This window comes from Herpailurus yagouaroundi, unplaced genomic scaffold, assembly GCF_014898765.1.
Source record: "Herpailurus yagouaroundi ecotype Mexico unplaced genomic scaffold, PumYag 142, whole genome shotgun sequence".
Classification (NCBI taxonomy): domain Eukaryota; kingdom Metazoa; phylum Chordata; class Mammalia; order Carnivora; family Felidae; genus Herpailurus; species Herpailurus yagouaroundi.
In genome coordinates, this window is record NW_024412397.1 from 49,058,177 (window position 1) to 49,082,822 (window position 24,646).

At 47.2% G+C, this 24,646-nt stretch overlaps 1 protein-coding gene across 3 annotated transcripts in view; it reads right to left on the reverse strand.

Annotated features, from left to right (window-relative positions):
• The window catches only part of CABLES1 (Cdk5 and Abl enzyme substrate 1), a 114,782-nt gene that overhangs the window by 17,705 nt on the left and 72,431 nt on the right, over window positions 1–24,646 (reverse strand). For 2 of the 3 annotated variants that reach the window (XM_040479233.1, XM_040479235.1), the window contains 4 exons: window positions 24,185–24,262; window positions 5,394–5,490; window positions 3,941–4,097; window positions 2,695–2,798 (listed from right to left, as the gene is read on the reverse strand). In XM_040479233.1, the coding sequence (XP_040335167.1) occupies window positions 2,695–2,798; window positions 3,941–4,097; window positions 5,394–5,490; window positions 24,185–24,262 (436 nt within the window). The remainder of the gene's footprint in view (window positions 1–2,694; window positions 2,799–3,940; window positions 4,098–5,393; window positions 5,491–24,184; window positions 24,263–24,646) is intronic. The other variant, XM_040479234.1, reaches the window with a different exon arrangement.

The following is a 24,646-nucleotide window of genomic DNA, read 5'->3' on the forward strand; positions in this document are numbered from 1 at the left end:
GGCCGGCCTCCAACCTCCACCCCCCAACCCTGCCCCCATCATCTCCTAACCACTTTTCTTCACCCTCCTCCTGACTGCAGTGACTTGTCTACTTGTTCACTGTCTGACTTCCCCACCCACTAGAAGGTTGACGAAAACACTATGTAAGGGAGCACCTGGCCTGACACATAGTAGGGCCTCAGTCAGTATTGGCTGAATGGACAAATTCTAGGAGTTCAAGCAAACCAACACGAATCAAAAACAAAACGCTCGCACTTACTCGTGCAAGTTCGCTGCATGTGAGACAGCTCTATTCCATGCCTGCTTCTAAACAGGAAGTTTCCTGGGAGCCAGTCTGAGGCTCTTCGTAACACATGACATGCACATCAGTGATAGAGGACTATGCTGGAAAGCAAATGCCCCACATTTTATCAAAGTACCAATATCTGTGGCCAGAGTAGGAGACGTACATCTTATGGAGCTGACTAGGAAATGCGGCTCACAAGCAATTTCGTTCTCTAAAACGTGTACTGTTACAGGAAGCACAGGCTGTAGATTCAATGTGGTGAAATGAAAAATGAGCCAGTTGGGAACATAAAACAAGGAGGATAGGACGTATATGCTGACTTGGCGAATCATCTGGCACACCGTCCAAGGACGAAAAATCATCTGTGTGCGCAGGCACGCAAATGTAGACTGTGGCCCAGAACCTTAAAGCTCACAGTGAAATCATTTAAAGAAAAGAAGATGTAGTACCAGCCTGACACCAGGCCTGTAGAAGGAAAGGTCAATGTTATCACCAGACAGAACATGATCTAGAGAAGAGCTTCCTACCAAACCCCAAGGTCAATCAAAAATAGTGCCCCCCTCTTATTCTCTTGGTAGAAATCTGGTAACCTGTTGGCCCAAAGAACTATTTTCATGCCCTACCCCAAGGTCAGCAGTTCTGCCACTGACTGCTGAGGGACATGGGGGTCACGGGCCAAGTGAGAAGAGGACCAAGCCAGGAGTTCTAGCCTCGGCCCCCACTTCCTGTCTGGCAACTATGACAGCCTCACTCAAACTCCCCGAACCATAGTTTCCAGCCCCGTCACTTAGTGAATAAAAAGCAGTGAACATAAAGAATCTTAGTTTTACACAAGCCATGACGTTTCAGTTGCTCCCTCCTTAACATTAGGGCGGTGATTCTGATAATTTATTACACACTTGTGGGCTAGCTTACGTGAATAAACTCTGGCTTTGTGAAAGAAGTAAATCATCTTTTTTTTTTTTTAAGTTTATTTTTAGAAAGAAAGAGTGTGAGCATGGGGGAGGAGCAGAAATAGAGAAGAGAGAATCCCAAGGAGGCTCTGCGCTCTAAGCACAGAGCCAACATGGGGCTCTATCCCATGAACCGTGAGATCGTGATCTGAGCCGAAATCAAGAGTCAGACGCTCAACCAACTGAACATCCAGGTGCCCCAAGTAGTATATAATCTTAACAGGTCATAGAGTGGAATAAAAATTACACATGGCTCTGGTCTTGCTTTCTGTGTTTAGGAGGTGGGGGAAGAGGATGGGAGAGTAAGAAATAGGCAATTTTAAACTAAGTACCTCTGGTAATTCATTCAGACTCAGCACAGCGTATTAGAATAGGATATATGCTGGAAAGCCACCGGCAAGGTCCCGAGTTCTGCCTGCTGTTCCTCTGATGTCAGCCACTTGCCAAATGTTCAGGGGAGAAGGAGAGGCTGGAGCGTGGAATGCCACTGTTGAGAACTCTCAGCTCAGAGCGCGTGTGCAGGGGCTCGTTCAGTAAATGGGCTCCCGGCCCTTGCTTTTACAGACACATGAGCCCAAAACAGAAGAAGGACCCTCTGCTCGCTCCCAAAGTTAAGGCCGTGGAGAGCGACAAGGGTGGTGGAGGAACAAGGGAACCAGAGCAGGGTGTTATGAACTGTGCCCGCCTCATCTGGGCCCATCAGGGAGGCAGCAGGGGCATTCCGGGTCAGTGCTGTCCCACCCGATGTGTGTGGCAGGCCTGGCGTGGCAGGTTTCCCACAAGCTCAGCTCTCTCCTCCTCCCACAGCTGCCCAGGATCTGCCGGCCGCTGAGCTGGGGCAAGTCCGCCCCAAGAAAGGACACACGACCCCATCAGGCCCCACCGGTGTCTGGAGAAACGGCAGCCCGAGTGGTGGGAAATGGTGGTCAGCCAAAAGCAGAAACCGAAATTACACAAAGGGAAAAACAGGAAGAGTCCATGAAGTAAAAATGGCAGGGGAAGATTTTGCATTTAACGCCCACATCGTCCTACCTTCACTCTCCCAGGAGATAATTCTGTCATCGGGAGCCCAGTGCCAAACGTTTGCTCGGAGTGCACATGGAGGCCTCCAGTCACCATGGATCTCCAGACAAAGCTGAGCTTGATGGGCCCGGTCCTCCCCTAGCGGGGCCTACGAATGTATAAGCTCAGTTGTGTCCCCTCAGAGGTGAGGTCCCCAGCACCGAGCTGGGGGCCAAAGTGGTGTACACAGGCCAGGTGACCAGCCCGTGCTGGTCCTTCCGTAAGCAGCTCACACTGGGGAGACCTCAAGAAGCTTCCCTGGCCAACCAGCATTTGAACGAGCCCCCCTACCCCAGAGAGCAGCCTTCTGTTAGGGTGAGAATACCACCTCCAAGCTACTCCTTGGAGGCAGAGGGGGTGAGCAAAACGGACTGTTTCTCCCCCGCTACTCACCATGTATGAAGGAAAGATCAGAACTCGCTTGTGCTTGCCACAAGGCCACTGGGGGTCATCCAGGAGATTTGGGTCATAGTCCGTGAAGTCTCCCAGGTCACTACCTAAGGATCACACACAAAATGATCAATAGGGGCCCCAGACTCTCAGAAGCAGAGGCGGGGTACAGGGGGAGTGCAAACGCCCAATACAAAGTTACACCGATGCAAGGCTGGCCTCAGGCCATTTAGCCCAGAATCACATCGCACACTCTGACCCGCAGGAGACGTCTCTACATGCCAATGAACTGTATCCCCTGCAAAAGGGTTCACCAAATACTTAACATTCCATTGTGACAGGTTTTCCACCTTAGAAAATTATGTATGAATCTCCCTGACCTGGGAGAGCACAAAACCTCAATGGGCGTGAAAGATACAGCAAACAATGAGATCACAAAATGTGGCACTAAAAAAATGCATTTGCTAAACCTGCAGATTAAATTGGTAACTCCAGTGGTGCCAAGTGAGCAGCACATTTGTGGTGTGAGCGCCTCCAGGCAGGCCACCATGTCTGTACAAACACAGACAAGAGCAGGCGCCAGTGCAAACAGCCGTACGTGGCCAGAGTCGGTGGATACACCAGGACAGTATGGCCAAGCTCAGCACCTGGGCAGGCCTGAGGAACTTCTGGCTCACCTGGAGTTTCTCCAAGAGTGGAAATAATACTGCCTCATACAGTTTTCTCCCTTGTTCACTTCTTACGGAGGTGTGGAGGCCAAGCTGGAAGCAAGCAAGCGTTCCTTCACAGGCCATGTTAGTTCACCCACCACGAGACTCACAAAGTTCTCACACCTGATCCTGTGTTTCTGGCCCATCAATTGAAAAAGCCAAATCTGAACACTGTGAAAATATAGGCAAGAACCAGGTTGAGATAAGTTGGTAGATTATCTCTGAGTGGTAGAGAGAGGCTGAAGGGAGCGGGGTGGGTCCAGCCATATCTGCACGATACAGCATATGGCATTTCTCCTTGTGGGAGCTTGAGAGTCAGTGGCTGAAATATCTCAATGGTGGGGTCCCCCTATGGCCTGGCTGCATGGCCACACGCATGGCCTAAAATCGGGCTTGCCCAAAAGTCATGTCACCCGTGGGATGAGCTCACGCTCCAGAGGCATGCTTCCTCCAGTCTGCACACAGAGAGACCCACGCACACTGCGCACCGAGGCACCTTCCACCACGCGCTGCCCGGGGCCAGCCCGGCCCAAGGTTACCTGTGTCGAGGCTCCCCTGGGTGCTGCTTGCGCGTCCTATGGAGAGGCTGCGGTGGCTCAGGTTACGGAACTGGGAGAAGGAAGAGGTGGAGTCTATGGTATTTCTCCGGGCTCCGAAGGCATTTGTGGGTAACAGAAACTGGGTGTAAGAAACAGTCTAAAAGGTGAAGATAAAAATGGACAAAATGGATTATTCCCAGACAATGTTAGGTTTGCATCCTGACCAAGCTAAGTTATCACACCAAGTTCACATCCATATTCTTAGCTCTGCCCAAGGAGACCTGAAATCTGTTTTTGGCATTTATTGGTGCCAAAACCTAAACTCAACTGACTTAAGGCTAGGTAAAAGTTTAAATTTATTGTACTTTGGGTGAATGCTCATGTCCTATAACAGAAATATTAGTGTTTGGTAACCATCCCAGAAGCTGTTGGGATATTGTGTAATACAGGAGGCACATACCACACATGGCTGTTTTTTTCTGAACAGCACATGAGTTTTAATGACCCACCAAGTACGGAATTCCAAAACACATCAGGCTCCAAGAGTCTCTGATAAAAGGGCTGTGGCCTCCTGCATGTTCTTTTGGCAGAGGCGATCTCTGATGCTTGTCTCTAGCTCACCTCTCTCATTCCCAGGTGAGCACTCAAACTTCAGGAATGGAGATGGAACAAGTGTTTTTTTGTTTCACCTGCTTGGAAAAGTGCACCTCATACACACCTACTTGTGGCTCGGGGCTGATGTCGTCTGGGCACAGTGGGGACCAGCTGTTCCGGGAGAGGGGCTGTGGGAGGTCATGTGCTGCCCCAGCAGCTTCAGCTACCCTGAGATAGCTTCCCCAAATACTTGCACTGTCTCCACAAACAGGCTTTTGAAGCGCTTACAAAGACCACCTGGATCGAGCACCAAAAGGTCAACTTCATCTTTCAACCTTCACTCCTCAGGCTTCCACCCAGCAGCTCACTCACTGGGTCGTGGACAGGGAGGAATGTGACAGCCTTCCTGCTAGGTGCTCACTATGGTTGACAGACTCAGCTTCTCAAGACCACAGGAAGCCCTCCGCCGCCCCCCGCCCCCCCCCCGCAAACTTTCTAGTAGCAAGAATGCTGCTGGCTGACAGCATCAGTTAATGCATGTTCAAACCACCCGTCACTCCATTCCAGAAGAGGCACAGGTGTGCTTGTCTGAGACAGTAGTCAGTATCATGGATTCCATCATAAACTGTGCTGGAGGAGAAATACATGTGCTATTTCATCACTGGCTCAGGGGTGGGGGGAGGCAGGGTTCCACATGCACGCTAGGGGAACAGGGATGGGCTGGCATCACCCACCAGGAAGGGGCCCCAGACTCGGCTCCTCCACCACGAGCAAGGGTCCCGATCTGTCACGCTGCCTCTGCTTCCCAACCCTGGGGGTGTCGGCACAAACCTGCTGGGTGGAAACCAGAAAGCCTTACCTTCCCATCAGCTCCCAGCTCCACGCCTTCAAGGCCAATGATCTCTTTCAAGCTCACGGCACCTGTTGACTGTTTCCCTCCATCCAACTTCAAATCCCTGGGGAGGACAAGCCCAAGAAAAAATGCTTTGGTGTGTACCCAAAAGAGCCATGATGATGTTTACTATACACGACACCACAGTCACACTGACAAAAATGACCAAGCAGTCCCTGGCCAACAGCATGTCCCTTTGTCCTGCCTCTGAGGCCCATTAGCAATACTGAGGACAGTTCTACCTTGGTTCATCCACTTTGACATAAATGAAATCCAATCAAACAGAAAGCCTGAAGATGAAAGTCAGTTTCAGAAGCTGATGGACCACTGATGTCCCTCTCTGCTGCACAAGGCCCCTTTGCTGAGAGTCCTCTTACCGGAAGCTAGACAGCAATCTCTGGGTATGGTGGGACAATGGTTCTCTTGGGCTCCCGCTGCTGGATTCATTTTAAAGCTGGGGGAGACCTCCTCTCCTTGCCACCCCCTTTTTTAGATGGGAGTTAATAAATTCGTGTCTAAACAGTTCTCATTATTACTGCATTAATGAAGGAATTAATGCCACCATAGTCACCCTAGCTATCTCACCAAGGGACCTAGGAAGTGAGTATTTTTCTGTAAAAGAATAATCTCCAGTATTAACAACAAGCATTTATACAGCACTTCACAATTTACCAAGACTTCCACACACCATCTTTCATTCTTTAAAATGATATTATAAGGTATTGTTACGATCTTATTTTATAGATGAGAAAGACGAAGCCCACAGTAGGTTAAGTAGCTTGCCAAGACACAAGATAGTATGTTGTAGAGACTGGTTTTGCATCCAGTGTTGTTTCCAGTACATCACATTGCCTAAAAGATGCGAGACAAGCTGGCTGTGGTTATGCTCAGGCGTTAACTGCTCACATTGTCAAGGTCAGTCCCCCTCCTTACAGTAGTCCTCAGACTTGGCTGCAGATTAGAATCACCTGGAGTTCTCTGACCAACTACCACTGCCTGGCTCCCGTCCACAGACATTCTGTTTCAGTTGGAATGGGGTGCAACCTGGGTATCAGTTTTAAACACTTCCCACAGGATTCTAAAACACAGCCACATTTGGGAAGGACTTCCAGTTTCTGTGTCTATGATGCTTGTTATACACAGCCACCTCAGGCTGGTAGTGTTCTTGCTGTGTGGCCTGGAGAGAAGCACCATATTCAGGGGCTGTCTTCCACAAACTAAGCAAGAGAAAAATGTTAAAGGCAAGACTCTCCAGGCCAAAGATCAAGAAATCAAAGAAAAAGAGAGGGAGCTGGGTGAGTGAGGGGAAGAGAGACAAGAGACATCCCCTTCTGTGAAGGAAAACAGGCATTTTCTGATTTACCTGAGCAATCACTAGCTCTAAAACCCTACCTTATAATGAAAGCGTGATTAACAGCTGTAAAAGAAAGAGCCCAAATTTGCATCAAATATTGCATTTTTAAAATATTGCGGGGTACCTGGGTGGCTCAGTCAGTTGGATGTCTGACTTTGGCTCAGGTCGTGATCTCACAGTTCGTGCATTCGAGCCCCACATCGGTCTCTGTGCTGACAGCTCAGAGCCTGGAGCCTGCTTTGGATTCTCTCTGACCCTCCCCTGCTTGTGTTCTGTCTCTCTCTCTCTCTCTCTCTCTCTCTCTCTCAGAAATAAACATTGGGGGAAAAATTAATATATATATATATATATAGGAATAAGTATGTGTGTGTGTGTATATATATGTATATATATATATGTGTGTATATATATATGTATATATGTGTGTATATATATATGTATATATATATATGTGTGTATATATATATGTATATATATATGTGTGTATATATATATATGTGTATATATATATATATATATATATATAGGAATAAAAGGTACTCTCCTTGGGATGCCATGGTATTGCCATGTTCAAAACTCTCTGGAGCCCCTTTGGAAATTGATAAAGTCTTACAAAAAAAAAAAAAAAGGCAAATAACCAACCTTCCCAATCTTCAAGCTTTATACTTACATATATTTTTTTGCTCTGAACACTGTTGCTTGAATCAGAATGCCCCCTCCCACCCTCATACCCTACTAACCAGATTTGACTGTAAATCACTTCGGGTAATTTCAGACCTCAAACTCACCCCCCTTAGGGATGGTGCAGAATTAGGACATTAACATACAGAACTGTAAACACTTTGTCAGAAGGTGCACATCATCCCGTCCTGAGCTCCAAAAATATTCTGAGCAATGGGAGTCCTTTCGGGATGTGCCTGCCTTTTCCTAGGGGCACCTTCTCTGCGGGGGGGGGGGGAACATGCTCACTGAGGGCCAAGGCGTCCAGGATGATTTAAGTCACATCACTTTATAAACATGCCGAGCGAACAGTGACCTGCATTCTAGTCTCTGACCTCAAATCGGCAGCTGGAAGGACCAAGCAAGCAGGTGGAAGCAGAGTGGGGCTCAGCGAGGCCACCAGGACCTTGGGATGGCACACGCCAGAGACCACCTGCCCTTCCGCCCTGCCTCCTACGTGAGCCATCCAGGCTGTCTCTCAGGCTTCCTGAAGCGATGGACAGAGATGATGCCTGCACTAACAAAAGGAAACGCCTACAGAGCAAGAACCTGAACCAGGCAACAAGGCAAAAGTAGCCATGGTGGGCAAGGAGAAAGGATGGCTGCGGCAGCCCAGGAGGCAAGTGGGTACAAAGACAGCAGCGCCTTGTGTCTTATTAAAGGACCCACAGCTCGCTTCCGGGACTTCCTTCTCGCCCAAAGCACAACCCAGCAAGCACGTGCCTCAAATTCCCAACTCCCAAACAACTGTTTCCTTGTTTCTATTTTGCCAGACAGAGAATGTTATTTAGGGCTCAAACTAATTTAAAAGCAGGGCCTATCTTTATGGGGTGAGAAAACAGAAAGAAAGGAGGATGACAAAACATGCCCATTTTAAGCGTGCTCTGGCTGCAGGCAGGGACAGAGGCTCATTCCATGATTGTATCCTGTCTACACCATGTCTGATGTGTAGTATTGACTTAAGAAGCCAGGCAGTCTGGCTCTTTGCTGTCTTACCAGGGCTCATTTATACAGATGGCATGGGACATGGGTGTCTATCATGTCCCTTAACATCAGTCTCAATTTGCTCACAGGCTCCTGATTCCCTGGACAGCCTTGCCTTTGCCAGCGGGCCCCCTCCTTGCTGTACGTACACATCCCAGTTCACAGAATCAAACCAGCCACACTCAAACCACACTCCCCTTGCTGATGCCACCCCCAAGGGAAATGGAGCTATAACACACATTAAATTTTATGTGCTCACATAAAATCCAAGATTCCTCTTAGGAGATAAATCCCAAAACCCATTTAAAGATTTAAACAGGGGTTCTTAGACCCGGTGATTATTCCAATACCTCAGGACACTCTGGACAACATGGCAGAGAGGGGGCAACAGGCAAAGCCCCACCACACCTAACCACAGGAACCCACCTCTAGAGAGTGTGTGAGTCTGCTCACCATAGCCATCCCTGCCCACCACCCTTTGCTTGTTACCATTCTCCTTTGTCAATAACCAAAGCCAAGCAGAGTCGGAAAACAAGTCAGGAGAGTAGTAGATCCAACCTCAACTGTTCCTAGAAAAAACACACATTACTCACTGTAGACCAGCTCTGCCCAACAGCACTTCCTACAGTGAGGGAAACACCCTGTCTGCGTGGTCTGATGCGGTAGCCACTAGCTCTCTGTGGCAACTGGGTGCTTGAAGTGTGATGAGTTGACTGAGGAACTGAACTGTTTATTTTAGTTAATTTAAATTCAAATAGCTAGCTAGCAAGGGAACATGGCTAGCAGCTCCAGTACCGGACCAAGTAAGCCTTCCCACAAGTGGCCTGGCCACTGCCTCAGGATGTTTACTCCCCAGGCCCCAGCTCACTGAGGAGAGATGGTGTCAGGTGTCCCCAGAAGGGGTGGGAAAGAGGCGGGACCCTGCAGATGGGAGCCAGCACAAGATTACCCTCAGTGGGGAGGGAAAGGATTATGGGACCCAAGTTCAAAGGGGACCCACACCCTGCACTCCAGCACCTTGGGAACTGGGCTCCTGGCTGTGATCAGATGCACATTATATGTGGGGCACACAGCAGCACATCCTTTTGCCTCGAAGGCCACGGGGACGGGGTGATAAGGGTTTCAGCAACACCAAGCACATTTGCGAACAATGAGCAGCGGTGCTCCCCAAATCCGAGGCATTACAAAAGACTCTAGGTCCTTTGCACATCCTGGTGGGGAGAAAGGAGGATGCCCAGTGATAATTATGTTTTAATTTCCTTTCAGCCTTGGGGTGTGGGGGATGGGCTAATTGTTCATATTAAGATTTTTTTTTTTTTTTTTAAAGAAGAAATGAGGCATTGCCTGCACACCACATCTGGTACACTCCTATCTGCTCCATTTGAACTACAAAACTTCACTCACATGGTAATAAATATCACAACCGCTCCAGAAAATTGATAGCTTCACGGCAGCGGTTGAGGGCATGCTTTCCCATTTTTTCTGGCTCAGGTTCAAGATGAGGTTGTCGCTAATTTCAGGACTGCCACTTTGGTGGAACTGAATTAGAAGCACACTCGTGCACACATCTGCTTGCATAGTGGCATGTCCATGGAACATGACATCCACATCTCGTGTAAGCGATTTCAGTATGTTGGTTTCTTTTACTGGCTTTTGAATTTCTATATAGTAAGACTCGTGGCAACTGACAAAAGACGGCTTTCACAAAGAGGCTGACAAACTTCTCTAGGTTCCTTAGCTAAGTGCTCTCGTAAGAGTTGCTGAAATCTTGTATTAACATGAGCCATACAAAAATGCTGTTGCTTGCCCGTTTTGACCTACGTACATAGCGATTTCACATCGTGCCACCTAATTTACAAAGTAACTGCTCAGGACTCACATGCGAGCGTGAAGCAAATGAGAGACCTATGACCCAGGAAGCCCCACTGTTTGGGGAGCCAAGAAGAGTTGCCTTTCTGTAAAAGGAACTCTGAACAGTGTTGCTGGTTCATCCAAAAAGAATCTGTAAAAAACTCCAGTGAAAAAGAATTAGGCAAAAGTCCTAGGGGAGTAGTGATAAAATCTTGATGTTTTCTAAAATCATTGTTCTAAATTCTCATTAAAATGGTGTATGAAAACAGTCTGGCTCAAAAGCCAGCATGAACCCTCCAGTACCAGGAGACAGAACTGAATTAACACGGAGCTGCAGCTGTAAGTAATTAAAAGCAAACTGAAGTTGGACTTTCCAGTTTCTTTGAAAAGCCTAGAAGATTATTTTTCCCAGATACATCCAGAGTCCAAATATTAATTTACTTATGTTCCACCTCCTTCTAAAAATGGAATAGAGACAAGTTCAAATACCCTATATGGATACTATCCAAAATTGTGTGCATTAAGGGTTTAAATGCTGTAGCTTGCATTCAGAGATGAACATGGTTAGTTAGGTCATAGGAAAGGATCTCATTTGGACAGACGCACTAACAGAGCCAGCGGTGAGGAACCACGGACAATGCAAGGGTCTGTTTTCTTCTCTTCCACGGGCCTGGGTGACGCTACAGCTCAGACCTACTTAGCTGTAAGAGCTCATTTCTCATCCATTCAAGTTTCTTTTGCAGAGGCTGTAGGCAACAGACAACACTTTGAAAACCCAGCACAAAGGTTTTCTTACAAAGTCTGGCCACTGGGGGTGGATGGGAGGTGGTTTAAGGGGGGACAGGGCAGGGGCTCACAGAAGATGGGGGAGGGGATGAAAACAGAAGATGAAAATGCATTTGGGGAGACAGCCAGGCAACAGTTCTACCCTTCAGCAAGGGGCAGAAATATAGGTTGGTTCTTTGTGGAGTGGAGCCCTATTCTTCACAGGATGGCCCTCTTTTAATGTAGCTCTCCTCGAAAGCCTATGACTTTGTGGTTGGAAACCCCCTGGACCTGTCTCTGTTTTGGCTCCCACAGCAAAGAGTGGATGAGTGTGATTTTGCAGTTGTGGAATCATCTGGTCAGAGCAGATGGCCAATCTAGATATCCTGGTGCCCAAAGGGGATTACCTAGGTTGTTATTAACCTCACAATGTCCCAAGTCCTGATTTCATCCCGTGTAACAGGTAAAATGATCTCCCATTACCGATGCTCACGAAGCAGTAATGCACGCAACTGATCAAATAAGATTCCTTGTTAGGTAACAAGAAGTTCAAGGTTAAGGCCCTTTCTTAAAGGAGCATGTGATTAGCAAGCCAATATTACTCCTAATAAAAAAAGATATGATTTAAATACTTAACACCTGGGAAGTGGAAATGTGTGCGTAATCCAATTAACTAGCTTCCAGGGCTTCCAGCTTCCAAGATGGCCCAACCTCCACTTGTGATCGTTTCTCTAATGGCGCTCTAAACTCGAGACCTTGTAATGCCAGACAGAAGCACCACTGGGCACTCACTCTTTAAGGAACAACAACAGGTTGAACACTTTGATGCATAAATAATTTAAAAACCAATTAAATATTAATAGGATTTCCAGATCCTTTTAAAAAAGAGAGAGATTTGCTGCAGAGAGTAAAGCTTGAAAGCTGGATTAAGAAATACCACTTGTGAGCTAATTTTAATTAAGAGATTATGCATCTGCTGGAACCCTGTGATATAAAAACATTTATCATCTTTTAAGAAATCCTATTTCTCACCTCTTCAGATAAAATACAGCTGCCATCTTGGATTGAGTCTGCTTACTTGTAGCAGAGCTGAACGTTACACCACCATAGTTCAGAGTCAATGGAACAAAGCCCAGGGCTGACAGGAAAAAGTGAAATCAAAGCAGCTTTTAGTCTACAAGTCCTGCCCCTCACACTCAGCACTTCACCGATAAGCCATCCCCCAAGGGTAACTGGCAGACAATGAAGGGGCCTTAATGTAGCTTACACCAAAATCTTTGTCTAATGGCAGCTCCTATAAACAGCCGGATAACGGCATGATTCATCCATGAGCTCATTCCAGAATATGTCTCTGTGTGGGAATATGGTTGGTGTGAGCAAAGAAACACAATTTGTGAGTGTGTAATTTTCCACAATGAAAAGAGACGTTCTGGGGGAAACTGGGTAGGGAGGAAGGAGGGGGATAGGCCAGAGCCAGGGAGGAGGCTTTTAGGCTTGGAGGCCCTCTCTCAGGAGAAGTGGTTTTGTATGTCACAAAACAATCAACGCTCAGGAAACAGACCCAAGAAGATGACCTCATCTGAAATGTCCCCATGACAAAAGCTAAGGACATAAGCAAATATCACGTGGGCACTATTTTAAAACATGCTCCCAGAGATACCTTGTGCTCCACTGGGAAGCCATTTGCTTTATCACATGGTCTCAGATACATCTGTAGGAGAATCCAGAGATTATCATTCAATCAGGTCTGGTTATATGAATGGGTCCGTTCCTACACACATCATCATCAAGCTGGAATCATCTATTTTGATTATTTTACATAACCCTGAGTCACAAGTTAACTGGATTCACTGCTACCTCCTGATCAGATCTGTATATACAGAAATACCTAATGATGTCTGTATGTTTCAGGAAATAAAGTGCATCTGGGCATTTGTGTCAGTCCCCATATACAGAGATAGTCCTGGCACTGGCCCCCAATACAATGCCTGTAGTCTCTCACTCACCAATGGATTGTGTTCCAAAGCCTTTGAGTTGGCCGTCTAGAACTTGGAATGTATTTTCCCACGGACATGATGTTACAAATGGAGATTGCCCACACAATGCTCTTTTAGCCTCTAATGTCACCAAACTAGCCCCATAGTAAGAGCAAGAACTCTGGTTGTAGGAGCAACAGGTCAGAGGGTGAAAGAGGGTGAAGAAATAGGAAAAAGCTGTCTCCCTCTTGGTTTCCTCATTTGGGACTAACCTTCAGTGACATTGTAAAGGGGGTCAAGTTTGCATTCTTTCTACCTCTCTCTGTGAACCTCCTTTTCCTTCTCAGGACCCCAGGATCCTTACTCCTAAGCTGTTCCAGTCTTTCACAGTCTCTCCCGCTTTCTACTTCATTTAAAAAAACATTTTTTTTAATGTTTATTTTGTGTGAGAGCAGGGGCAGAGAGAGAGAGAGAGAGAGAAAAACACAGAATCCAAAGCAGGCTCCAAGCTCTGAGCTGTCAGCACAGAGCCCGATGCGGGGCTCGAACTCACCAACCGCAAGATCATGACCTGAGCTGAAGTTGGAAGCTTAATCTACTGAGCCGCCCAGGCACCCCTCCTGCTTTCTACTTCTGAACCCATAAATTCCTTTGCAGCTCCTGGCCCCATGGTGATGGCAAAGCAGTCCAGGGGACAGGGCTGGTGGCACAAATGGAGGGGCAGTGGTCTTAGGTAGAGATATGGACGAGTGGTTTATCAAGTGGGGTCTGCCTGCTTGAGAGTCGGGAAACTTGCTTGCAATTCATTTTGTAAGCAAAAGGTTGCCAAGCCAAACCACAGATCCACACGAAAAGAGAAGGCAGTGACTCATGTGGATAAAAGGCAAAAAGACTCAGTCGGGCCTTGGCAAACTGTTGATTGAAAGAAGAAGAGCTGGTTTAGGGCTGGGACTCTTCCCAGAAAATAGTATAATTTACAAGCTTAATCTGAGAAGGGTGTTTACAGCTATGGGAAGGTTTGATGTTACAGTTATAGTGAAAAAGACGCGCAACATCTGTTCCTCTTCTCAGTGACCAGCTTCTGATAGCTTGTTCTGAAAGGTGGGATGTGGCAAAGCTTCTTCCCACCGAGAAGATCAGAAGAAAACAATCAGCTCTTCATATTCCATACAAGCACATGCACTAGGGGATAAGAAAGAAAGAAAAAAAAAGACTGGAAGGAAATAAACCAAAATGTTAATGCAGGTTTTGTTTAGGAGCTAAGGCTCAATAATTTTTACCTTCCTTTTATTTTTACATACATTCTAGATTTTTAAAAAATAAGCAGTTAACCACCAAGGAAAACAATTTAAAGACCAAATGAAAGCAGATCTGAAGATGAATCCCTTATGTTCGTAGAAACAAAGCGCTGATGAACTCATCACAAATCGGACTGAGATTTGCTGTGTTGGGGCAGATTTAGGAAGAACAATGAAATAGCTCTGTGACTGGACAGAACAGAACCAAAGTGAACATTTAATGAGTATCTACTACAGCCTGGCAGGGTGCTCAGAGCTTTCATATGTAATATTTCATTTAATACTCTCAAAACTCTAAAGCTGACATCATAGCCACTTTTACAGATGAGAAAGCCTGGGATCAGCAAAGCAAGTTAATTTGCAGGGACCGAGGATTCTGCCTGACCACATCTCCATCAAACACAACCTATGCTCCCTGGCTTCAGATGCCCACCGGCACCAAAGGCAGGGATGTTAGATAAGGACTGTGGTTTTCCTAATGGGACCTTGAAGCACAGAGTAAAAGTCAGTGGGATTCTCATTCTCACCCACTCTTCTGGAGTAACTCTGTGGTTAGCTATTTATTGGCATTTTGTGTAAACTTGTATTGGAGGAGCGGTTTCTTCAGCAAAATGTCTGAAAACCACAGGACTGAACAGTTTCCAAGTTCCTTCTAGCTCTGAAGGTACATCTTTGGAGTTTAAGGGTGCTCCTTGCCATTGAATTCTGAGAAAAGGCATTACCTGGTGTCAGTTATCCTTTGGTGAGTTAGCCTGGGGACACCCAGAGAAGAGGCAACGCCCTTATGACCAGAAAGGGCTTCTACACCCTTACAAGTGGTTTTTGCTCACCAAACTCAGCCTGTAGGCCTACTGTTATGAGTAAAAATCCACCCCTATTCATGATTAATGGAACTCAAATGCAGTTTACCTGAAAGGAGTTAGTGCAGCCTGTAACCAGTCTTCAATCTAAGCATGCCAGCAAATCCTGACATCTTCCTAACGCGTGCACTTGATTAGACATGGCCATGCTGGTCCCCAGAAAAGGCCGGACAGTGAGGACCAGAGTGTGTGTGTGTGTGTGTGTGTGTGTGTGTGTGTGTGTGTGTGTGTGCGCGCGCGTGCAAAAGTGTGTGTGGGTGGTGGGGAGAAGGACCAAGGCAAGAGCTTCACTTTACCTGACATGGAAAGGGGCTCCAGAGGCAAGAGGAAGCTCCCCACTGCCTGGGAGTACTGGGCCAGGGAAAACCACCTCCTTCCTAACTCTATGCAAAAGTCAAACCAAAGATGTCCTTGGTTTAAGCTTTAAGCAAGAGCAGTAAAAAACAAAAGGAAAATCACATGTTGATCACGGGCTAGATAAGCAAGCCAGCTAAAAGCCAGGGAACTCTGATGGGGCTTGGGCAGACCAGGTGGGACATCAGCAAAAGGCCCTTGGCATTCTTGGGTTTAACATTCAGAGTGTTGAGTATTTGTGAGCAACTCAAGCAGCACAGCAGGAGTGATCCATGGTGTTGGTGAAGCCAATAAGAACTGCCCAAACTGCGAGGCTACCATGTGGAGGAGTCACCTTGCTGGGTAGGTCAGGTGAGGGAACCTAGTTGGGGCTTAGCACCTGTATCCTGACACCTCTTTTGTCACTGTAGGCTTAGCAACTTTCATTGTGGATGTGATCATCACCTGCAGAAAAGCAGGGCCCAGAGGTCCATGACAGATCATCTTTGTTGGCACCTTCCAGGCCCCTCCTTCTCCTTGCCCATCCAGCACCACCATTTCTATCAAGTTGCCAACAGGGATGGGGTGCCAGGATGAGGACTCCAGGGAGTACTTGCTCCTGTTGAAGCAGCCAATCTGGCCATCGTTTTTTGGCACAACGATACATTCATAAAATTAGCCATTCTCAAAAGCCCAGAGACACAGTCCTCAGACATACTGTTTTTACTTATTCATTCAACAATTACAGAATGTCTACTATGCACACTGAAGTGCTAGAGAGGCCTTGAGAACTAAGACACAACCCACACCTTCAAGCAGGATGAGGACAAATTACAAAGGAGTTAAAATATTTGTTAAGTGCTATGACAGGCCTATAGGTACCATGGAACACAAGTGGGCTCTCAGCAGGGCTTTGAGATGGGGCATTAGGAAGACCGTGAGGGTGGCCTGAGAAAGCTGCCCGGAGGGGAGATCTGAGTTCCATCTCAGTAAGAAGCTTAAATGGGGTGAGGGGCAGGAAGTCTTTCAAACTTTGCACCAAATATATAAAAGCCCCAAAAGCAAGAAGAACCTGACACGCAGCCAGGCATCTCGCTACGGCCTAGAGAGGCCATGGGAAGAAGGGTTAGACAGGAGAACTGAGGCCAGCCCAAGGCCCTCTATCTGCCGACTAGTCTATAAAATCCTGAGAGGCTTTTAAGCAGGGGTGATAAGCTTTGAGTCAGAAAAATGACAAGTAGACAAGAGTAGAACCGTCCAGGGTGCAAGGGCTCCCACATATCTGACTATGGTTGGGTTTTTCTCAGCTGAATGATAATCACAGATGAAGGCTGGGGTCAGGAGCCAGCAGCGGTGATGGCGAGAACTGAAGGGGTGGGGAAGGGAATGGGAGGCTGGGGCCCAGGGCTGGGAGGCTACTTCCACCTGTGGGGTGGACATGTATGGAGTCTGATTAGACATGGTCTTCTCATTAAATTGAAAAAAAAAACAAAAACCAAAAAACAAAATGAAGGTGAAACAGACATCTTCAGATAAAAGAAAACTGGAAGCAATGGATCTGTACTACAAGAAATAGTACAGGAAGAGCCATTTCTTCAAGATGAAATGAAAAGATATCCAATGGAAAGTTTAGAACTTTGGGAAAGAAGGAACGCTGGAATGGGTTAAGTATCTGGGTAAATGCAAAAGTCTTTTTGGTCCTTTTGCCATTTTCCTCTATCTCTTTACAAATTACATGCCTGTTTGAAAACACTGAGAACGTCTTCTTTCAGTGAAGCATGTTTGGGTGAGGGGGAGGGACCCCTTACTTCCCTGAGGGTTCCCTCCTGGGGCTGAGACCGGGTTAGGGCTGGAGTCCTTTGGTGGCCTCCACAGGTTCAGTTTGGCCACAGGTGGTTCTTCAGTGAGCCACTACGGCAGAGACCACCGACTGGCCCGCAGTACCCAGGAAGGCCAAACACTCCATTTCCCAGACTCTCGCAGGCAGCAGAGGGTCTACGGAGCAGAAGCCCTCATGTGGAGGCTGGAGGCGGAAATAACATTGAGTGGGGGTGGGGATCAGAACTTCTGGCAAGTGTAGGTGGAGGCATAAACAGCAGGGTTTTTACAGAAAGAAGCCCAGAGTGTGGCTGCATGTCTGTCCCAGCCGCACTGCCTCCTACTGGGCTGCTCTTGGGTGTTGTTACTGGTTTCTCTGTCTTTCCGGAACATTCTCTGAATGCCCCTCCCCCCAATCCACGGCCTTCCCACAACAGTCAGTGAGGATCCTGTTGTCAGAGTGTACCCCACCCTGCACTCCACCCCTCCGTGCCCATCAGAGCCACTGTGAGTTGATGAGACAGGCAAGACTCTGAATTCTTAAACTAGAAGAGCAGGAACAAAGGACAGTTATTAGGAGCGCTTTGTTTATCTAACAGAGGATTTCCTCAAGTGTTGTACGTGAACAAACTCTGTAAATCAAATGGTATTTTAAGCAATAAAAGAGCTTATTATTAAGAAAGCAAACAAGCTTTTCATTTTTAAAAAGCCTCGTCACCAACCCTTTTGCAAGGACGTGTTTGGTGCTGTGATACAGTCCTCGACTCTAACTACTTAGCATACTTTCTCAAAGAGAGGCATTTTCCACACAGGATATAGACAGGAGGAAGACCCTCACCAGCCCCTAAATTGCTTCAGTGGTGGTGTTTGTGGGGTGACCTGGCCGTGGCTGGGTAGCTACTGGGGAGATGTAAGCAAGTAGCACTCAGGGTCATGACCTAGTGATGCCCACAGACAGCCAGGGTGTCCGCACCATGTCAACACCTGCATTATGTGACCCCCCCCCCCACTCTCCACGGGCATTCCTACTCTACAGTGGACAAACACTCAGATGAGGGGAATTATACAGATTATTTTCACCCAAGGCTCCACCCAAAGATGCTGGGGGCTTGGCCTTGGAGGAGCCAGGCTGCGGCGTAAACTGGCAACCTCTAAAGCCTTCGGAAGGTCACCACCCACCAGCACGAAGACCACTGCGTCCCCAGGAGGTGGCTCTCCTGTGGCACATACACAGACCTCCACCATCACCCAGATACACACTAGACAGCCAGTGTCGCCCACTTGTCACTAGTTCCGGGCCAGCAAGTGCGGCCCCAAGCCACAACGGTGAAGAAAAACACACTTGGCTCTCAGCTGTGTGTCAGTGCTTTGGGACCTGCACCTATGGGGTCTGTCTGCCCCAAAGCAGAGAACACAGCACCTCACGGAGCCTGCAGCCTGTCTGCCCTCCCTGTTACCTCTTGGCACTGCTGCTAGGCCAATCTCTTCCCCAATCTTGTAACTGCAAACTGATAACCCCAGAACTCACCTGACAAGGCTGTCGCAAAGATTCAATGAGCAGATGTGTGATGGCACTCAGCACAGTGCCTGGGATACTGGAAGCATGACTTCTGCTTCAGCTCACATTACTTTCTCCAGCTTGTTCACACAAATGCTTGACCTTATCAGCTCTTCCTAAGAAAATAGGCTCTTTTCTCAAATACCTTTAGCTATACATCAAAGCAGGGAAAACAGCTTGAAGAGTACGGCAGCTGCTAAATAACCAGGGCAGTCCGCGTTAAGCAGAAGCTCTAAAAATCACAGTGAGCGGTCCTATTGTCAGCTTGGAAGTATAAATCTGGTGGCACGCAAAGTGATCCTAAACATTTCACACCGTTCTCAACCCTGGGCTGATTAAGCCCCTGTCCTTGTAGCCTACACCAGGAAACCATGTACCAAATAAAACCACGAAGTCACCAGACCTGCACTTTTTAAAAAAATCTCAAATTAAAAAAAAATTGAATGGAGAATTATTCAGAGGGGAACTCCAGAAGCACCTGATCACTAGTGGATGGGAAGTGTGAATGGCACACCTCATTCATAAACTCCTCGTTCAACCAGACTTCCAGCTTCCACATTAGCAAAATCGACAAGGATGACAACGTATGCAGGACCTTGGAAAGTCTGGTCAAACGTCCATGTTGTACTGAGACCTGGAGCGGCTGAGTGATGGGCCTGTGGCAGTGACATCCCAGGACAGCTCACTTCTGTCCCTACCCCCTTCCCCTTACTACCTAGGTCTAACCACTTAGCTGTTGGTCAGCAACAGGATTCCCACTTGGTTGGGGCTTTACCAAATTCTTTCAACAAGCCAAGCATCACAGAGACTCCCCACCACATCCCCCAAAGTTCCTAAGGGGCCAGACCATCTTCTAACATCCTCGGAAGTCAATGGTGAGGCTGGAATGTCCTTCCCCACTTCTCTAAGACCTCACGCTTCTATGTCTTGATGAAGAGCTGCCAACTCTGGGGAGCATTCCATGATCCCTCCGTCTGAATTCACTGAACTCCCTCCTCTATGCTCCAGCTGCACACTGCTTAGGACTCATTTCGTTGTTTGCTCTTGTGTCTGATGGTCAGTGTCTTTACTACCTTGTGTCTCCTACCGTTAGAGGGTAACGAGGAAAGACACATTTTCCTGTGCACCACTGTATCCCTACTGCTTAGAACAGTGTGCCTGGCAAACAGCATGTTCTGTGAAGGAGTGAATTCTGCTATGCAGCAGGATTGCCTGAATCTCTACCCAGGAGACAGGCAGGGATGGCAATGTATTGGGAAGGGGAAGGAAACTCACATAACAAACTCTTGGCTTTTTACTGTTGATAGTAGACTCAATGTAAATGTGGATCTTGATAAAGATTTGGGGGAAGTTAAAGCACTCTGTAGCACCTCTTTGTGGCTCCCCAGCTGTCCTGGATTGGTTGTTTACATGTCTGGCTTCCTGGCTCAATAATAAGCTCCTAGAGAGTGGGTCTTCCTCATCCTACACCTTCCCAGCCTCGATCAAGGGCTTGCACCCGCAAGGGGTAGAAAAAATGCATGAGTGAACAAGTAAGTAAATGAATAAATGGTAAAACCTCTCCTAAGACTGGCCTGTCTGCTTTGATCAACTGATGTCAAGACCCAAAGTTAAGTGCTCAGTTCAGCTGAAAACCAAGAACAAAGCTTTGGGGTCAGGGTGGGAGGCAGGGCGAGCCAAGATATGAGAGCCAGACTTGGGAAGCTCCAGTGCAGCATGAGAAGCCAGAAAGCAAAACCAGAAAGAGGTAAGGCCATCCTGATAGATGCTTTCCTTGTAAAAGAGGTTCAAGTACACACTGGATGAACTTCTGAGTTTTTAAAACTTCCTTGTGATGAAGTTGGAGCTGAACATCATCCCTTTTAGCAGTGGGGGTTTACGCGTGCCTGCCATAATCATGCGCCTGTGGCTCAGTCCACGTGCAGAAGCACAAAAGAAATGTGGCGGCTGGAAACCACAAGGTCAGCAGGTTAAGATGGCTGGAGTACAGGGTTCTGGTGCTGCTGGTGCTGCTGGGCATCCACCCCCATGCCCGAGGGGTCCCAGCTCTGAAGCAGCGAGGCCAGGCCAGGTCATCTCTGAAGTCCTTTCCAGCCCTGAAATTCTATGATTTGTGTCCCAGTCACACAGAGTTAACTCTTAGCATAAAAGGAATTTTCCACAGCAGAAAGGTATTAGTTACTACAGGCATGAACTAAAGCACTGTAAAAATATATATGCATGTAATTTACTAGCATAAATACTTAATTTGAGCACAGTGGTTTCCCAATAACTAGTGAAAAATAATCCTAACTTTAAGTGGCATTCACTAATAAGATGTCTGCTCATCGAAAAATTTAAAAAGCAGAATCGCTTCTTCACCTTACCACTAAATTACAGTATTTTGAATGGTGTGCAGAGTTTCTCATGTGAGTATTTAAGTAGAATGTGCTGCAGAAAGAAACAGGCATGCTCTTTTCTGTTAGGTATTGCAATTGATCTGATTATGTGTTTTGTTATAGAAAATTAACCTTACTGCACTTTGGTTTCGTCATCTATAAAGTTTGAAAGAGTTTATTCATATCTAAAATGTAAAAGGTTATGTCCTGTGACCCCACAAACTCACTCTGCTTCTTCATTTGGGCCAACCGGCAGAACAGCTGAATCTGCCAGTAACCCTATGACAGATCTTCCTGAAACATCCAGGGCCTTGTCAGCAGCAGCCAAGGAGACTGCGGCACTGACAGACACCTGTTTCCCAGCACACTAGCTGGGATTTCCTCCAGGTGTTAAAATGGGGGGGGGGGGCACATATTTCCAACAAGGACGTCAAACAGTTTGGGTGATCTCTTCCTGGGTAATTTAAATTTAACTGTGTTCCCACGAGTTCTGCATAAAATGCAATGATCTTCAAAGTAACAACACAGGTAGTAACTTGATATCCCCATTCTACAGAAGAACAAGCAGAGGCTCAGAGACAAGTAATTTGCCCAAGCAAAAAACTACAAGTCTCCCAAGTTCTCCATGCTGACCTCCCACATTCTGTTTAAGAATTTGGAGACCCTGACAAGCGGGCCCCACCTACCTCTTTGTGTGAGGTGCTGTGCTGGACCTTGTGTACTCAGTTGCCCCAGGAGCCTCAGTTAACCCCTGCGAGGCAGTTACCATAAAAGCTCCATTTCAGAGATGGGTTTCTGTGATTATGAAGCCTGTTTTGCCCATTGGCCAGAGTGAGTCAGGGAAAGTCCTAGAGCTGGTCAGAGTTGGGTTCAAATTCCCATTCTGGCCCAAAGTCGATGTTTGAGACTGTAACTCTTAAAGATCAGTGGTCCTATCTATAAAACAGGGTAAGTACTTCGGTACCCTAGGGAGGGGGCCCCAGAATTTGGAAATAAGATCACCATTCCAGAATGAAAACAGACATGAACAGTTCCAAGATGAAAGCACAGAGAAGCCAGATTATGTTAAAGACACTGAATGAGTTCTCAGCCAGGAAGACTTGGCAATCATCTGACTGAGTATCTTTAGCCTTAATTAGAAGTAGTAATTATGTGTGAAATTTCAACGTGCCTTGGTTTAAGTTCCAGGGGGCAGGAACCAGGCACAAGTTTCACTACGTTTATCCCAGTACCTAGTCACATAGTAAGCACTCAATAAATGAACGAATGCAACATAGCTGAGGGAAGAATACATCAATCAGAAAGGCTAGCAAGGGCAGCCCAGAGAAATAAGGCTAACTCCACAGTGACCATCTAAGCTCGCCGTGAGGGGAAATATTTAGACAGCCTTCCACTGCTGATTCAGATCTCCCTGGAAATGTGCTCACAAGCTGGTCACACTGCAACAATCCGAGCCCTGGGGCCATTACTTGTATAATAAGTTTAACAAACTTGCCTTCTGGGTCACACATAGGTCCCTGAGCTGGTACAATCTAGTCTCCATGAGGAATAAGCCTGCTCTCAGGTGCAGCCGAACCTGGGACCACAGTAGGTTGGTAAGGTAAAGCAGGCCTCCTCACAAGGTCTCCTGTGGGCAGCCCTGCTGGCCACACCCAGGTGGCCCCTGAACCTCTGAGCCGAAGGATTTGCTGTTACTTTTCCATGAACACCTACTTTTGCGTTGTTGTTGTAAGGATGCAGGGAGTGAAAAGGACTGGCATAAGGTCCTCAATCAATAGTAAGATTACCATTGCTCTTTCAGACACATCTAATAAATGACTGAGTCACAATTCCACGAACAAAATGTGCCACTTTCTGTCCCACGAAGCTTATGGTATAGAGTACGGATAGAAGTGAACTGAACGGATAGAAGTCTGACAAGTCTATGTAGAAAAGGGAAAGCCATGATGAGCAGGAGCAACCGGCAGAGCTCATGGAAGACAGACTACGGTGAATCTGCCCCAAGGCCACACTGCCCTCCCACAGGGTGGTGGTCATGAGCAGGTAGGGTGTGGTTGTCACAGTGTCTAGAGGGCACTTCCAGCATTTAGTTTATAGAGGCCAACATCCCACAAGGCTCCTGCATCCCATGCAGTAAACTGTCCTACCCTACATATCAGCATCTCCCTGACCTCAAACACAATATGCAGTGACAGGTGAGGGACAAAGCAGTCAAGACTCAGAGGAAATGAGCACAGAGTTCGGCATGGGGAATGAGGAGGAGAGGCTCTGCAAGGACAAAGCCTCACTTACCTACTTTTCTTCAGAGCGAAAGGAGGAGCTGGTTGATCTAGAGAAGTAAGCGTTCCTTTGGCCTGTGGTGAATCGCATAGGGCTGTTCCTGGTACCATTTTGCTTTGGTATTTGCTCTGGCTTCCTGGTCAGTTCCCAGCCCCAAGCCCAAAATGCAAAGAGGCAGGATGTCCACATGGTTTGTATGATTCCTTACCTCACCTACCTTTCTCCGAAAGTTGACATGGCCCTGAGGAATGGGGTGGGTCCCCATGTTGCTCGTTTTACAGTATTGGAAGAGGTGACAAAACGCACATTTAGAAACAGCAGGCAATATGGAGGGGACCGGCATGGGCGCGCGCGCGCACGCACACACACACACACACACACACACACACGCGTGCGCACAAATAACAAGGAAGCTTTCTGGCTGAAAAGAAAGTGGAGCTTTTTTTCTTTCAAGTTTACAAGTCCTGAATTTGCAGTGTTAAAGGCAAGGCAAGTTCTTTGAATGCGAAGGGTAGCCACATTATGCACAAGGTGTCACAACTTTTCACCCAGAGAACTATAAAGCAAGCATGCATATACATACCCTGCTTGGGCACTGTCACGATAGGGCAGCACTGAAAATATACTACAGAAGGATCTTCTGCCACTGATAAGGACTATTCTAAAAAATAAAAATAAAAAAAAGAACAAACAACAAACAAACAAACTAAATGCGAACACTCTTAAATTAAAAAAAAAAACATAGCAATTTAGCATTCATGGAATTCACAGCAATATTTGCACACTCCTGCCGCCTCCTCTGGCAGATGGTGTTCTGTGCTCCTTGCAAAATGCAACCTCAGCACAGCACAAGTACATGGCTTTCTCCTCATCCGAAGGTTAGCGCGTGTGACACGGGCGAGAGTCTCTAAGGCGCACACACGCATCATTTCTCTGCTGAGAGCTCCTGGCTGGGGGCTGCATGGCAAGACAGAGCAGACAGAGCCATGAGTCTGGGGGCCCAGTGCTGCCAAGTCATGCCGCATTTAAACCACCCTTGTCTACT